Raw genomic sequence first — 16,168 nt, 5'->3', positions numbered from 1 at the left:
TTTAATGAATTCAACATTGGTTTTCTTACTACCTGGTAAGTCAGCGAACCTGGCCACCTAATCCCGTTAGTCACCTCATATGAAAAATAAGGGTTGCTGAAACTCAGATATTTCATATGTGTCACACAACAGATATATTGTTTTAAAGAATATGACTTTTGTGATAACCATGTTGAAAAAAGTAATTTCTTCCCACCAAATGTTATTTATGTGTGGATGTTCTACGGCAGGACTATGTGACATCTAATACTATTTGTTATATAAAACATGTATAAGACATGTATCACAAAATAGTTTATTCAAATGTACACATAAAACGAAAACATAAAAACACATCTCCCCCTCATGATCAGATCTACAGGGGTAAAATGCATAACACAAACTATGCCATTTCCATAATAATAATTAGTACATATCCATTAAATCTTGTCATATAAATAATCAAAGAGCACTGACCTTTACAAAAGCAGCACATGTCATATTCAAGTATGTGTTCATTTGAGTTCCATGTGTATCAAACGCAAAATTCCACATCCAAACAAAAAAGTATAGAGAATACAAAGCACTGGAGTTGACAAAAACTTAGTTTCTGGCCTACAGAAAAAATTTCAGGTCAGCAAAGCAGAGAATATTGTTTATGGAATCACAACTGTATCAAAGTCTTACAATTTCCATGCAAATATAGAAACACAAAGTCCCATGCCTCCAGCTACATTAATAAGAAAGTTCATCCATCTTAATGTCAAATCCTAAAGGTTATCACGAACATAACCCATTTTGGAGATGAAAAAATAAACAATCAGAATAAGAGCTGTTTGAAGCTCTTCATCAATATACAGATGTCACATCTTCATCAATATACAGTAGTAGCAGTGGTAGTTGATGTACATCTACAACATATGTAAAGTTTGACCCTCATCTTGATCATGAAAACCCCATTAGTGGACATGACCGAAACTGACGCCAATGTCACAGCTTACTTTGGAAGCTGGATGATAGGTACTCGGGCGTCAGTCACTTCAGGCTCCGGGGCACTGAAAATTAAAAACAAAAATAAAAAATATTCAAGAATTTAACCTTATTTGAGGATTAAGATTTCCAAGCGATTATTGATCACTATGATCAATATCGATAGCGTCCTAAAGATCACAAGGTTGCTTTGGTAGTTGAGCTAATAATGTAATCTTCTGTTGGTTTCAGGAAGGTCACACATCTGTTCCAACTAGTTGGTCTCGCTCTCATGTCTGGCCAAAGCTTGAGGAACGAAAGACCCAGCCGGGCCCTCAAAATGGTATCTGGAGAAAAATGGATAAAAACATATACATCAAACTCTCTCAGCATAGAATTTAAGTCAAACTGATCTTGAACATTCTTTTTGATTTGTCTGAAGGCTTTGATATATTTAATCACAACAGAAAACTGTTGTAAATTAATTTTCAGGTGGAATAAAGACATTTTCCTGAGTACTATGACACTGGCAGGCAAGTCCTGCTGTAACTGAGATATGGCACACAAGATCAGGTCAAGTACTGGTCATATCACCACTAGTATCAATCAAAAACAGAAAATGTAACTTCTAGTTTTAGAATCATGTCATACAAACAGGATTTAGAAAAAAAAACAGGTGGTGGATGGGTCCAGGGCATGTATCATAATAGAATGAAGACTCAATGCACTGGATAATCGACAATAGTCAGTCCATGCACCTACCCAAAGGAAGAGGTTGCTGGGGTGCTCTCCATGTTGAACTCAGCCACCGGTACTCCCCTGCTGGCTATCTGCGGGGCAAACATGGCTGCTGGATACACAACGGAAGAGGTCCCAACCTGCGGAGAGAGTGTCATTGTCAGATACAACAAACTGTTTGCTGGTTTTATTTGTTTGATGTTAAACACTGCACTCAGCTATATTCCAGGTGTATAACAAAGACCTGTAAATGGTGGAATCTGGCCCGACATGCCAGCAACCTGTCCATATGATCTGATCGACAATCTTGTCTTACCTTAAGTGCATCAAATCACTTGAGCAAAATCTGCAAGGCAGTTGCAATGTTATTTGTAAACCAGGTGCCGATTTTGTTATACGATTTTGATTGGAATATGCATAGACTCGTTAGTACAGTCAAACTGTCACTCCATAATTCAAGCCTAGTTCGGCAATGGTGGAAACTGGACCTTTTTAGTCAGTTAACTCCATTGCCTCGGGAACATGTGATATATGAGACTAGCTGAACTTGCTAGACAGAAAGACTTACTTGCCTTTGGCTTCAGATAGAAGGACAAAATCGAAAAGAGTGACATTGGTCCAGTGACTTTAAAAGAGTGTGAAACCATGTATTAAAAGGGAATTTTATAGAAAAACTGTAAAACTGGTACGACCATCATCAATAAACCCATGGTCTGTGTAAACACACATGGTACAACATAAACTAATCACATGACCTGACCTCACGACCTGACCTCATGGCGTGACCACATGAACTGATCACATGGACTGAAGAGAAGGACTAACCACAAGGACTCATCATATTGAACTGATCATATGGCCTGATCACATGAACTGACCACATGAACTGATCACATAGACTGATCACATGGGCTGACCACATGAACTGATCATATGGCCTGATCACATGAACTGATCACATGGACTGAAGAGATGGACTAACCACAAGGACTGATCATATTGAACTGATCATATGGCCTGATCACATGAACTGACCACATGAACTGACCATATGAACTGATCACATAGACTGATCACATGGGCAGACCACATGAACTGATCATATGGCCTGATCACATGAACTGACCACATGAACTGACCACATGGGCTGATCACATAGACTGATCACATGAACTGATCACATAGACTGATCACATGAACTGATCACATGGACTGATCACATGAACTGATCACATAGACTGATCACATGGGCTGACCACATGAACTGATCACATGAACTGATCACATGAACTGATCACATGACCTGACCTCCCAAACTGATCACAAGAACTGATCAAATGGCCTGACCACATGGACCTGATCACATTGCTTGACCACATGGCCTAATTACATGAACTGATCACATGAACTGATGACATGCCCTGACCACATGGCTTAATCACATGAACTGACCTTACAAACTGATCACGTGAACTGATGACATGTCCTGATCACATGACCTGACCTCACAAACTGATCACATGAACTGATGACATGAACTGATGACATGGCCTGACCACATGGCCTGATCACATGGACTAACATAATGAACTGATACATGGACTTACCACCAGACAAAGGTCACACTTGTCCATCTCCTCTCCGGATTGTTTCATGACTTCCTGGTCGAGGGATTCACCGAACCAAACCACATGAGGTCTCAGCAGTCCACCACACCCAGATTTCTTACACCTGAAATATACTGAATGGAGTCAAGATCTGGAAATCAATCATTCATAAGTAAGTCAAGTATCCTAATGCTGCTGATGGTTTGTTAAGTATGTAGTTATATTTAACAACTTAAGTCCATATAATCTGCATGTGTGTAAATTTCAGTCAACTGAACAATAAGAGAACAACTGAACACTGATACCAAAACTTTCATTTACCATCCCCAACTGGCCGCCACGGGAGACATTGCGAGTGTAAAATCATTTATTTGTTTGTTTGTTTGTTGTTTAACGCCACACTCAGCAATATTCTAGATATATGACGGCAGTCAGTAAATAATCGAGTCTGGACCAGACAATCCAGTGATTGATATCATGAGCATCGATCCACGCAATTTGGAATACATCAACCAAGTAAGCGAGCCTGACCACCTGATCCCGTTAGTTGCTTCTTATGACAAGCACAGTCACCTTTTATGGCAAGCATTGGTTGCTGAAGACCTATTCTTCCCTGGATCTTCACTGGTGTAAAATCATTGAAATTACAGCAAAATACTTGCAGATCATTGTGACATCATCGGTTACCAAATAACATCACACTCAAATTACATGACTAATCTCTAGGCTACTGAAGCTGGTTAGCTGTAAGTTGTACACTCAAGACAATGGTTATTATTGCATACAAACTGGAGAAGAAAATTGATCTTGGATTATAAATAGATCTCACCCTTGTGTTTTTATGATATTATATCAAATATATCAACACTTGTCAATAAAGGCTTCATAGTTTTAAACTAGTATCAACTCATGTTGTTATATTTGATACCAAAAGACACTCCATATAGTGTGTTGTGTGTTGGGGGTGGGGTGGTTGGAGAAGAAGAAGAGGTAAGTAGATAAAGTTTGACATCACATCAGCAATTTTCTGCTTTATAGCTGCCCATGCAGAGATACTAGCATAACAAAATGCACATAAATTCACTTTTTTCCACTTTCAAACAATCAGAATAACAGCTAGTAGTTAATAACACATAGTAGTTGATGTACATCTACAACACATGTAAAGTTTGACCCTTATCTTGATCATGAAAACCCCATTAGTGGACATGACCGAAACTGAAGCCAATGCCAAAGCTTACTTTGGAAGCTGGTCGATAGGTACTTGGGCGTCAGGCGAATCAGGCTCTGGTGCACTGAAAATTTAAACATAGATAAAACAAAAATATAAAATATTCACGATTTTTATCTTAAATGAGGACTAAAATTTTCAAGTTACCTAAAGTAAAACCTTGTTGTACTGCTCTGAGTGAAATTGTCTGTTTTGGTATATGTTTGGGTAAGGAATCATTGGAGAAGATCAGAGTTGCTGTAGATATATACAGTCACTGCCAAGATAGGAGGTTCGTTTTCAACACTCACAGGGTCAAGCCTAGCAGGTTCAATACAAACAAAGTTTTCTGTACCAGTTGTTGTCATGGATATTCATGAGAGAAATTTCAAAGGTACCAGGGAGTTATTTGGGATTCCAAACTAAATGCCTATGGCAGGCAAAATGGCAAAAACTTAATTTGCCAAAGATTTATTTTCTTATATATAGAACTATGTTGACATTGTATTTACTACAATAATGGAAACCTAAATATCAAAGTCTTTTCCTCATTACCAGTGATAATGAAACTAACGAACTAGACACATGCTAGACATCCGTTTTATAAACAACATGGATTTAAAAGTCCAGTCGACTGAGGATTTGCAAAGCCTGTGTACTGTCAACTGGGTGTCGACAGATATTTTGCAAATCTTTTCATGCTTTCATAAGGTTTTCAAATGATTTTTTGCACTTTGGGGATAAGACCCGTTTTATCACAATATAGATCTTGATTATCGATCAGATTGTCTTTACTGGGTGCCACCATTTTTTTTAAGCAAATACAAGAGATATGACACGTAACAGCCACTGGTGGTGCTACGATCGAGCCTGGAAATTCCACTCTATAGTCAGTAAACACACCCTTGCCTCAGGAAGATGATCTGGTTAAGGCTTAGGGAAGATCTCTGAGAATGCCCTGATAAAGTCCTGTGTGCATATATTATTTTCCACTCAACACATATCGAAAGTATGTACTATTAAATACTGTATCGTACCTAACTCTATCATGATCAACACCCATACACTAGAATAGCTTTGTTTTAAACCTGAGTTTAGTGTCAGGACACTTAGCTGCCCAATCAAACTACACACCTAAATGAGAGAAATCTTGTACCTTGTTGGTGATAAAAAAGATGAAGACGTTGACACCACTTCCGAAATGAAGCTTTGGTGTTGAATGGGTCCAGCATATTTATTATAACGGGAGGAGGATGCTATTCCCTGAATTTTTCAATGAAGCGTTTAGCATTTAGATTGTTTTGATATAGAAACAGGCTCACCCTTTGCCTCTCAAGCTTTCACAAATCGGACTGTCTCTGTTCACAGTCACATCACCACATTTGGTGCATCGAACCTTGAATAACGATCCTGAAATAAATATAAAGATACTTCCGAGATAGAATAGGTCCCCAGCAACCAAGCTGGTTGTAAAAGACGACTTCATGGATCAAGTGGTCAGACTTGGTGACATTCTCGAGTGCAAGCCATTGTACCCCAATGGCATGAATTGCTGCTCAATATGACCCTCATGGGATTGTCTGGCCCTGATGTGATTATTTACAGACCACAGTCAGGTACTTTGAAGATCGTGTCGTCTAAACAACAAGAAAAGATCAAAATGTCTCTGTAGCTCACCCAACCTTTTTTGGAATGTTCAGAGGGGATGTAAAATGTAAAAATTAGGTCATTTAAGACAACAGGTCATATTGTTCAGGTGAGCTTTTCAATTGATTAAAGGTAGAAATGAGATGTTAAGAATCCGATTGTAATTCTGGTGGCATTGTTAGAGACAGGATTGGTGTTTCAGCTTCACAGATATTACACTATCAGAAGAGATGTTAAAGTTATTGATGTCATACTCATGTATGATGGGAAGCTCCACTTCAGCATAAGGTGACAGTAATTAGGTACATTTGAAGAACTTCATAAGTACACAACCTACAGATTTATAAGCATGATAAGGTCATGGGAAGAGAATTCTGACAACTACTGCCCCCACTTGCATAAAGCGATCTTAGCGCTAAGATGATCATAACTACCATACTTTAACATAGGCTTACAATAGTCTTAGCGCTAAGATCGCTTTATGCGAGTGGGCCCTGGATTGTAGAAAATGTTCAATGCATTAAAATCTTTTAATCTTCTATTAAGGAACGTGAGCAAGAATGTATCTGGCTTTTGATGCTAAACCCTGAGAGAGCTTAGCAGTTGGGAGTTGGACTTTTTGTCTTGAAGATCTCTCCGATTATATATGATATAGACAACAGACAGACTTGCATTGTCCGTCGAGAAATATGAGGTAGAATATGAACATTTACTTGACTAGCATTTCCTAATATAGCTGCTGCCCGGGACATATTACCTCTGACACAAGAACCAAAGGTGACTTTTATCTTCCATCACATCTGCTGAATCACAGACATGCCACATTGGGAACACGACATGTATACCAATCATTTCTTTAAGTGGCATTTTAACAGCTGTAGTAACAACGAAGACAGAGTTGATGTGTGGATTTCAGCTACGATGTTTTGATACAGATGCTACCTTTATCAAGTAAGTGATAACAACTGACAAGGGCAAGGTTATATGGCGAAGAAATACATATACTGAATAAAAAATACTAAGCCACACAAATTAATTTATATTTTGAATATAGTTAAATGGCTACCCAAAATTTGTATACCATAAAATAAAATGTGTCCTAAGTCCCCGGAGATACAAGGATTACTCACCATGCAGTTCTTGTATGTTCTGTGTCCCTGCAGTGCGGTGGAGCTCATCAATGTTCTGTGTTATAACTACCACACGACGTCCCTGTGATGCTAGCCGCTTCTCACATTCCGCTATAGCCTTGTGAGCCTGGGAAAAGACAGCTTTTGTTTTGCAGAGCTACAGATAAGCTGCGTATTTGCGTAAAATACTCCCCCAAAATATTCCAAACCCAATTACTTTCAATCATCTTGTGTACAAAAACACGTGCATTAAAGAAACACTCAAATGTATAAAAACAGCACGCGTAAATACACAATGAAGCTTTTTTAGCCTGCGTACAACGGAACTAATTTCCGAAACACAATTATATTAGCTAATTTACTTTCTGAGTCAAGCTTACCGTATTCGACGTAATAAGCGCCCAGGGCGCTCTCAAAATTAGAAATAGGGGGCTCTTATTAGAATATTATTTTGGTGAAAAACAACAGAGTTGAAAGATAAATTTCGTGGTTTATGCTGACAACTTGAAATGTATATAAATGACATATATATTTTTCCAGAATTTAATTGCCTATAATTAAGGGTGCATATAACACACGAGTGCGTATTATATGCGAATAAATAAGTCTTGTGTACATTGATCAATCCGAAGGGGTGCTAATTGGGATTGTTCACTAGTCAATATATTAGCAAATATAACCGTGGGCGCTTATTAGAGCGGGGCGCTTATTACGTCGAACACGGTATATATTTAGAACAGTTATATACATCTAAAACATTATTTCATATTTTTTAAGTGTTAAAATGTTCACTAATTTGGGGAAAAACCTGATAGAGTGATGAATGGATGAGTGAAATAATATTGGTTACCCAAAGAAAAATGTTATAACCTAATTAAAATAGAAACCCAAGAGTAAAAACTCAATTGCTCAAAAAGTTATCTGGAGCTCTGGTTTTGTGAATTGAAAGGGACAGATCACTTTTGTCTATGAAATGTCAATTCAATCTTGACATGTCCAGATTTGCTTTAAATTGCATCTGAAATATATATAATATATGGGGAAATATATGTGAACCATAACGCGACGAGTTGACAATTATTTGAGGTATGCCCGTTTGCGCTAAGACGGAACCCGGTCGCAAAAATGGCCACGAGAGGGGCACGAGTCGCTATTCGGCTTGTCCCGTAATAACACAAGTTGGTCACGAATGAGTTTAGATGTGCATTTCTTCGTTTGTTCATTAGGATAGGCCACATTGAGGATATTTGTAAACAATCATGCAGTCACGCTCTCTGACATTTCTCAACGTATACTGAAACGCTGAGACGGAGAATAAAGGTTCTAAATGATCAGAAAGAACGCTTATATATGTTTTCCCGGTTGGGAATTCCCAGAGTTTTCCCCAGGAATGTGGAAGTAGTCCGTCAGTGTTTACATCATTTCAAGAACACGGTCTCATGAAAAACATTTGAACATCAAATTGCAAACGATAGCAATTGACGGTCAATTTCGCGGTCATGTGACCGACCTCTCATCCAATGGAAAGGCCATATATCGTGTAAACTTCAAATCAAAAATTTATTACGTCTACAGTTCGCACACACCACAAGGGTGTGAGATGATGTCATAACAATTGAAGTGAGATAAAAGATTACATTTAAATGAACTTGAATCGAAGGACCGACTAATATTTATTTTTTCAATGTAAATTGAAAAAAAAATAATCCTATGTCTTACCTTCAAGAATAGCAAATGATCAGTCCTTACCTGGGAAACTTGATAATCATTGTTTGGTTTTTCATGCCACTATAGCCATATTTCAGTCATGTCACCACGCTGTAATAAGATAGTCTGGGCCAGGTGAACCAGTGGTTGATAGCATGAGCAGCATCCTTAGTCACCCAAATCATAGAGCTTGACCCCCCAATCCCCATCTAAGCCAACTCTTACAACATGAATTGTTAAGACCTGGATCCCTACATTGTGGACATCCAATCCCCACTCAGTATGTCAGTTACAACTTTCAAGCAGGGGTACAAGGGATCTATCCTGCATGTGTGAGAAAAGTCAACTAACCGGATTTGGGCTTTTGCTCAGCATGACTTCGCGCCTATAATGGTAGAACTCCCACACCAGCGATGGGTTCTGCTCAAATGCCTCAGGGGTTGCCAGATTCTGAAAGAGAAATATCATGATGCTAGCATAGCGTTCCCGCTGGCTTTTGACACTGTCAGTCCTAGTGGGCTGGCAACTCTAAAATGTACCAGTCCTAATTTTTGTCAGTCCCAACTTTCAACAAAGAGACAAATGTATTAAAATAACCTCGTTTAAATTCTTTCCACATCATGTTTCAGTGCAATGATGTCATCTCTGAAGTAACTTAGATCTACACGTCATTCACACAAACTTCAGTCACAATTTTCTCTTTTCTTTTCAATATTTCGAGACAAAATCGCTACAAATGGATATTTCACCTCGAAGCAAAGCAAAATGTTATTTCCTTGCACTAAAAATAGACAAGGGGAAACTCTGATGGTAACAGACCAGCTGACTTTGTTTGAAAAATATTCTCATATGAATATTGCTGATGTTTTGTTCAACAACAAAGATTTTTAAGGTACTTTATTTACTGAACCTCAGGGATTGGCAGCCACATGAATTTCCGGTCCAAGCCTAAATTAATTACCGGTAAACGGGAACACTGTAGCAGCAGAAATTCTTTTGCATTTGTGTTGAGCAGATTGTTTGTTGTGTAGCCATTATAATGACCTTGCATCTGTTGAATAGTGACTGTTGGTGACCCAACTTCTGTTATTTTACAACATCAATACATCTGCTAACTGAATTTGGTTACAATTCATGACTATTTGTATCACAATCATTTCCAGATCAGTACTAGCCGTCCTTATTCGTCCTTGACCTTCATGCTAACTTTTGACCAAGTCATCAAGTCTGATCACCAGATCCATTAAGTCGTCGGTCTCGTACAACAAATATAGGCAGGCGGGTATTGGTGTCTTCAACGTGGAATGCCCATGTGAGATCACATGGTGAACTTTAATTGCTCATATTTAACTTACCACAGATATTCTCTTACTAATGAGTGTAATTTGTACGGATAGCAATTTTTATGGTCATGCAATTCAAAATGACTCAATACAAACCAATCGGATATATATCACAAAGAAATGGAGACATATGTAATGATGGCAGGCCTCAAAGTAACGACTAAAATGGTTGTAAATGCGACCTAAATTTCAATTTGTCTACTGTCTAAGATTCAGAGGAAGCCAAATGACTACCATGAAAAATATCTTGGGGAATGAGTGAGTGAGTGTGGTTTTATGCCACTTTTAGCAATATTCCAGCAATATCACAGCGGGAGACACCAGAAATGGGTTTCACACATTGTATCCCTGTCGGGAATCGAACCCGGGTCTTCGGCGTGACGAGCGAATGCTTTAACCACTAGGCTACTGGACCAGCCCGCTACATTTATGGATATACAGAAATAAATAACATCTTATCATGGAAAACATGTCTGCTAATAATTGTACTTGTAAATAATTCCTCCTACAGTCGACAATAAACTGAAGTACAGAAATATATATGTAATTAGTATTTTATTTCAGTTGACAATGCACATTGGATAAGCAAGAATTTATCATATGGGTAGGTTTCTCCACAGGATAAAGCCAACGGATAAAAACGACATCCGTTTGGGTCATATGTGGATAGAGATGCAAATATCAAAGGTCAAGTAGGGACTACTTTCAGTGTTTATAAACAAACATGGCGTTTCCCTCGTCATTTGGCTATCGAAGTAACCATTGGAAATCTGGATAAACTTCAGGGATAATTGCTATCATTATCACAAGAAAGGTCTAATATACTGAAAAGCAGTGTGTAACTGTAACTTAGCTAAGGCATTTTATAGATTTTGGCAACTTAGGAGATATAAATTTCGAAACAACTTTGTGAGGGAACAAGGCCTAGCCAAGCGGGATCAGTAGCCATATCTGTGCGTGTAGACCTCTGCGGCTTGAAACCTGTATATCTGACTGCATTCCGTAATGTTATGACAGGACAGACTGTCAACCAAGATTGACTGTGGCCGTGTCGTCTCAGAGACTCTAGGGTTAGAGTAGCTTCCCTTTTACAAAGGACAGTTACTCTAGCGGACGGACCGATGGATTGCCACGAAAGGCAAGTAAAAACAATTTGTGTAGGTAATTGTTGTTTTGCGTACATGTTGTTTAGCCATTGTATAAGAAACATGTTTCAGTTGGAACTATATTGAATACTGTCACTGTCCGACTGACACATCACTTACCCTGTGATGTAATATATATTAATGCGCACATTCCAGGAAAACTTGCAATGTTTCGGTAATGTTTGTGGAGAGGGAAAGCGATTTTCAAGTACAGAATTAAAGAATGACATTATATGATAAAGAGGTTATCACGCTTGTGTGTTAGGGGATGGTAAATATCCTGTATTAGGAATAAACACTATGTTTATTCCTAATGCAGGATATTTACCATCCCCAAACACACTCATGTGATAACCTCTATATACCTACATAATCTCATAACATAAATTGCATCATTGTTAGAGTCACAAATAACAAAGATCGAGTAAGGTTTCCACTAATATACAACTCCAAAACTAGTACAATGACTTGTACATATTATAATAGTTATTTGAAAAAAGATAATTCATATGCTTTTGGCTACCTACAATATTGACTTCACTTTATTTTACCACACTATGTGGAAAAAAGTTATACTTGTAGCCATATGGCTTCTTGGTAAAAATTTAAAGTTTGAGGCCTGCATGGTAATACTCTTACCTGAGCTTGGTACTTCCGCCAGAAGCCTCCAGCTCCTCTGAATGTGGGGACACCACTCTCTGCACTCACTCCCGCCCCAGTCAACACAACGATGTGTTTCGCCTTTGCAAATTCCTTCCGGAAAGCTGCCATATCAGAGCTTGGTTGCTTAAATGAACACAGTTAAGACATTATTATTATGAATAATCTTAGGGAATGTGAATCTCAGACCATTAATTTTTATTCCTAGGATCAGATTGTTTCTGTTTTACAGATGACACATACTGCTTATTCAATTCAGGTATGTATCAATTATGAGGTGAGGTGAAATGGGGTTTAATGCTGTGTCCATACCGACATACATGTACATAGACGTGTGTGTGACTTGACCCGGTTTTATAGTGCTAGTCTATTGACAGATACCATGCTAGAGTTTAAAATGGATACCCCACTCAGACAGATTATAAAGACTCTGAGCTGACCAGTCGTTGTTATATCACCTTAGCACCAGGCAGGGTAACAATAAGTACCATCTTTTAAAGCCTCTTGGGTATGATACCACTGACCTTCCGCTCTCACACGCTTTATTCACCAGGCCACAGAGGCTTTTTTATCAATGATGAATAACACAAGAGATTATAACATGCATCAGTGTGTGACAGTGTTTCTCCAGGACTTGTGTCATACATTTCCCTCACTCTCACTCAGTAAATACCAAATTTTGCCAATAGTTTCATGAAACAGTATGACACACACACTCATGTAATAATATTTATTGAAGTGATGACTAAACCAATCAGTTCACTTGGGGGGATAATAAGTCATTCCCTGCAGTCTGTGTGTTTTTATTTAAGTTTTCAGTCCCTGCTGTATTCCGCGAAAATCAGTTGTCGCTGAATATTTTGAAAAAAGTCCCACAGAAATGTAGCTACCTTTTAGAAAATCATATCTTGTGCAGAAATTTGCATTTAGCTGCCGAGGAATTACAGAATTTTAACATGTGAGTCGAAAGATGGTTTTAAACATGTAAACAGATGTTTATTTCGTTTTGAAGTGAAGCTGACATTCGCATTATTGCTTACCAAAAGTGCATGTCTGCATTGTACATAGTGATCTCCAGATTCACCAGAATAAGCTAGAGGATAAGTTTATCATAAACAGACTTGCCATAAGTCAAACTGGTGCAAAACTATGACATTCGTGAAAACTAAGCTTAAAAGTCTGCAGAATTGTGTGCAGAATTATCAAAGTCAGAATTTACAAACTTTTACTGCAGATTTTTTTATTTTTTTGGCCGCAGAATACAGATGGGACTGAGCTGTTTACATGAGACTAATGCAGTTCCTGGGCCTTGAGGTTTGTTCCTACAGTATCTGAGTCGAGCGACCTACTTTGTCATGCTATGTTGTTGTTTGTGGTTTAATGCCATGTTCTGCTGCAAAATTCCAGGTATGTCTGGATCAGACAATCCAGTGATGATATTGGAAACAAATACGGTATTACCTGTACACTTAATGCAAACGTTCAACGAAACATAATAGGATATGTAAATATTTCTTTGGCACTGTGTTAATTCCCATTAATAGAGGTTATTATTCTTATTCTTTGCAGATTCAAAATATTTGCTTATTTTGGACTTGACTGGTTTAACTTGTGTTTGGCGCTATTTTCTCTGCGCTGGGTTAAGCAGCACCTATCGAAGGATCGAGTGTGAGTGAGTGAGTGAGTGAGTTGGGTTTAAGGCCGAACATTATTCCAGTTATATCGCGGCGTGTCAGCTTAATGTGGGAGGAAAGCCCAAAGTGATGCAGGTTCGAGATTTTTATCACTTTGGTGAAACCCACGAGCACAGTGCTGACAAACCTAGAAACATAATCGGGGCGAACCGGGATTCGAACCCACAATCATAGGTTTCTGGCATGCCCAAGGGATGCAACTTTGCACAGCGAATCGCGGGGGCTTAGACGACTGGGCCACCCGTCCCACCAACACACCATAGACAGTGACCTCTTAATGAAACACAAGATTTGCTGCCTGCATCATTGAGTAACTTAATATATTATAGAAAGGTATTTTTTTTCAGTCGTTAGTGTCAAGCACTTGATATAATGATACATACACATTAGGGATGGGTATTGGATGTTTAAAGTGTATCACAATATATTTTACAATGCACAGGACTGTATTGCAATATGTATCACAATATATTGTATAATTCAGAATTTTGAATTAAGAAGAAATTTGCAACATCAATGCTGGAATTGAAGTCCATAAATGGAGTACTAAACCTTGTAATGCTTGCCTAAATTCAATGTAGAGAAAATTTATGGATAACAATTTTCTTAAAACTCTGCCCAAACGAACTGCCACACATACTTTGAATATTGCAGTAACTGCATCTCTGCATTTTGTACTCTACAACAGTATCAAGTTCTAAATAATGCCTGTCAAACAATTCATGCCTTCTCTGTGCTCAATATTACATTTCATTTATGAAATATCCAAGATCATTTCCAGTTAATTAATAGCTATAGGTTATGTGAGAAAAATGACTCAACCTAAACATTGAATGAAAAGCCTTAATTGGTGGGCGATGTATTAAAGATTAAAATTTTGATTTGTTTGTTGTTTAATGCCATGTAGTACTGTCCTGTATACAGGTCTGGGTACCCAGGGCTCGAGCTGATCTTTTGCGTCAGTGAGTATTTCCTTCCATGGTTCCATTCATGTATTGATATTTATCTTTGGGTATTCAAGATATTTGTACTCACTTGGGTCCACAGTCTATTGTGTTTCGTAAACCAAAGAGTAGACAATCTAAAACATAATTATGCTGCTTCAGGTAACTTAATTTGCAGTTATATATATCGATCACCACCTAAAACACACACACACCATCCCCCCACCCGCGTTTGATTGAGTTCGAGAGCAGGTTATGATTTGATTTACCATCATGTTTATGAATCTATGAATCAGAACATACAGTAATCTATGAGACAGAAGACAGTGTACCTACCTGTCTCCCCGCCATGCTGAACGTCCAACAATTGCCAGAAGTAATGAGGAAATCTTTCGTCCGTGACAACGGCTTGATATGTCTGATCAGAGATGCACACAGTGACCCGGATCTACTGGAGAACATCTAAACTTCCTTGTTGAAAGAAAAGGTTGTTGCAAAATCAACCATGTAATACTTGTCTACTCATATTCCTTGTCACAAAACTTGAAAGAAATTCGGTTGTCTGACTGCGTGTGATTTAGGAGTAGGCCTACAGTTGTTCGGGACCCGCTGCTTGCATTAAAGATTACGTCATGTGGCATTCTTTGTCCCAAGACACTTGCAAAAGGTGATTTGTGCATGCAAAACAGGATCAAAGAATCTATAAGCTGAAACTAGCGGGATATCGGTCAAAATACTGCAAGTGACATATCCTTTTGATCAGAGATGAGGGTAAATAATTTAGAGTTACTTCCCTTTGCAAAACAAGCTCTTTCCCAGCGCGTGACACCTTCGAGACACTCCCGCTGTGGGGAGCTTGGTTCTGTCAGTGAAACCATTTCAAGTAGTGAGTGAGTGAGTTGGGTTTAACGCCGCTTTAACAGTATTCCAGTCATATCACGGTGTGACAGCTTAATGTGGGAAGAAAGCCCGAAGTGATGCAGGTCTCAGACGTTTACCACTTCGGTGAAACCCACGAGCACGGGTATGGTGCTGATAAACTTAGAAACATAATTGGGGCGAAGCGGGTTTCGAAACCACAATCATAGATTTCTGGCGTGCCTAAAGGACGCAACTCTGCACAGCGAATCACGGCGCCTGGTAATCTATAAATCATTATATTATTTGTACGCTGATAATCTACAGCATAAAGTGCATAAGTAAACATACCAACAATAATAGATGTTTGTATGTGCATCTAAACTCAAAACAGCTAGACCTATGAAGAGCCCCCTCTTGGCACGCGGAATTCGGGGGTCCATGTCGAACAATCATGTTTAATACTCAGATTCATCATTTTAAACAAATAAATGGTGTACTTACAACTTTCCGGTATAATTCATTTTTTCGATATTT

General features: G+C 38.5%; 1 protein-coding gene across 1 annotated transcript; it reads right to left on the bottom strand.

Annotated features, from left to right (window-relative positions):
• Positions 1 to 281: 281 nt before the first annotated feature.
• Positions 282 to 15,532, bottom strand: LOC139447302 (NAD-dependent protein deacylase-like). The gene is made up of 9 exons (XM_071228602.1): positions 15,110 to 15,532; positions 12,115 to 12,261; positions 9,339 to 9,437; positions 7,281 to 7,407; positions 5,826 to 5,913; positions 4,535 to 4,588; positions 3,294 to 3,417; positions 1,711 to 1,826; positions 282 to 1,295 (listed from the first exon to the last, which is right to left on the bottom strand). The coding sequence occupies exons 1-9, from the start codon at positions 15,233 to 15,235 to the stop codon at positions 1,223 to 1,225; spliced, it is 954 nt and encodes a 317-aa protein (XP_071084703.1). The 5' UTR covers positions 15,236 to 15,532; the 3' UTR covers positions 282 to 1,222.
• Between the last annotated feature and the right edge of the window lie 636 nt (positions 15,533 to 16,168).

This window comes from Haliotis cracherodii, unplaced genomic scaffold (assembly GCF_022045235.1).
Source record: "Haliotis cracherodii isolate W230 unplaced genomic scaffold, xgHalCrac1.p SCAF_10, whole genome shotgun sequence".
NCBI classification, from domain to species: domain Eukaryota; kingdom Metazoa; phylum Mollusca; class Gastropoda; order Lepetellida; family Haliotidae; genus Haliotis; species Haliotis cracherodii.
The sequence above is the reverse complement of the archived record's forward strand: the minus strand, read 5'-3'. Positions and strand labels throughout refer to the sequence as shown.

Bases quoted from the DNA above. Each gene is read 5' to 3' on its own strand.
- LOC139447302 (XM_071228602.1), bottom strand. From the start codon at position 15,235: ATGTTCTCCAGTAGATCCGGGTCACTGTGTGCATCTCTGATCAGACAT. The intron at 5,914-7,280 runs GTGAGTAATCCT...TATTTATTTCAG, and splicing joins GAACATACAAGAACTGCATG to GATCGTTATTCAAGGTTCGA. The intron at 4,589-5,825 runs GTGAGCCTGTTT...TTAAATTTTCAG, and splicing joins GAAAGCTTGAGAGGCAAAGG to TGCACCAGAGCCTGATTCGC.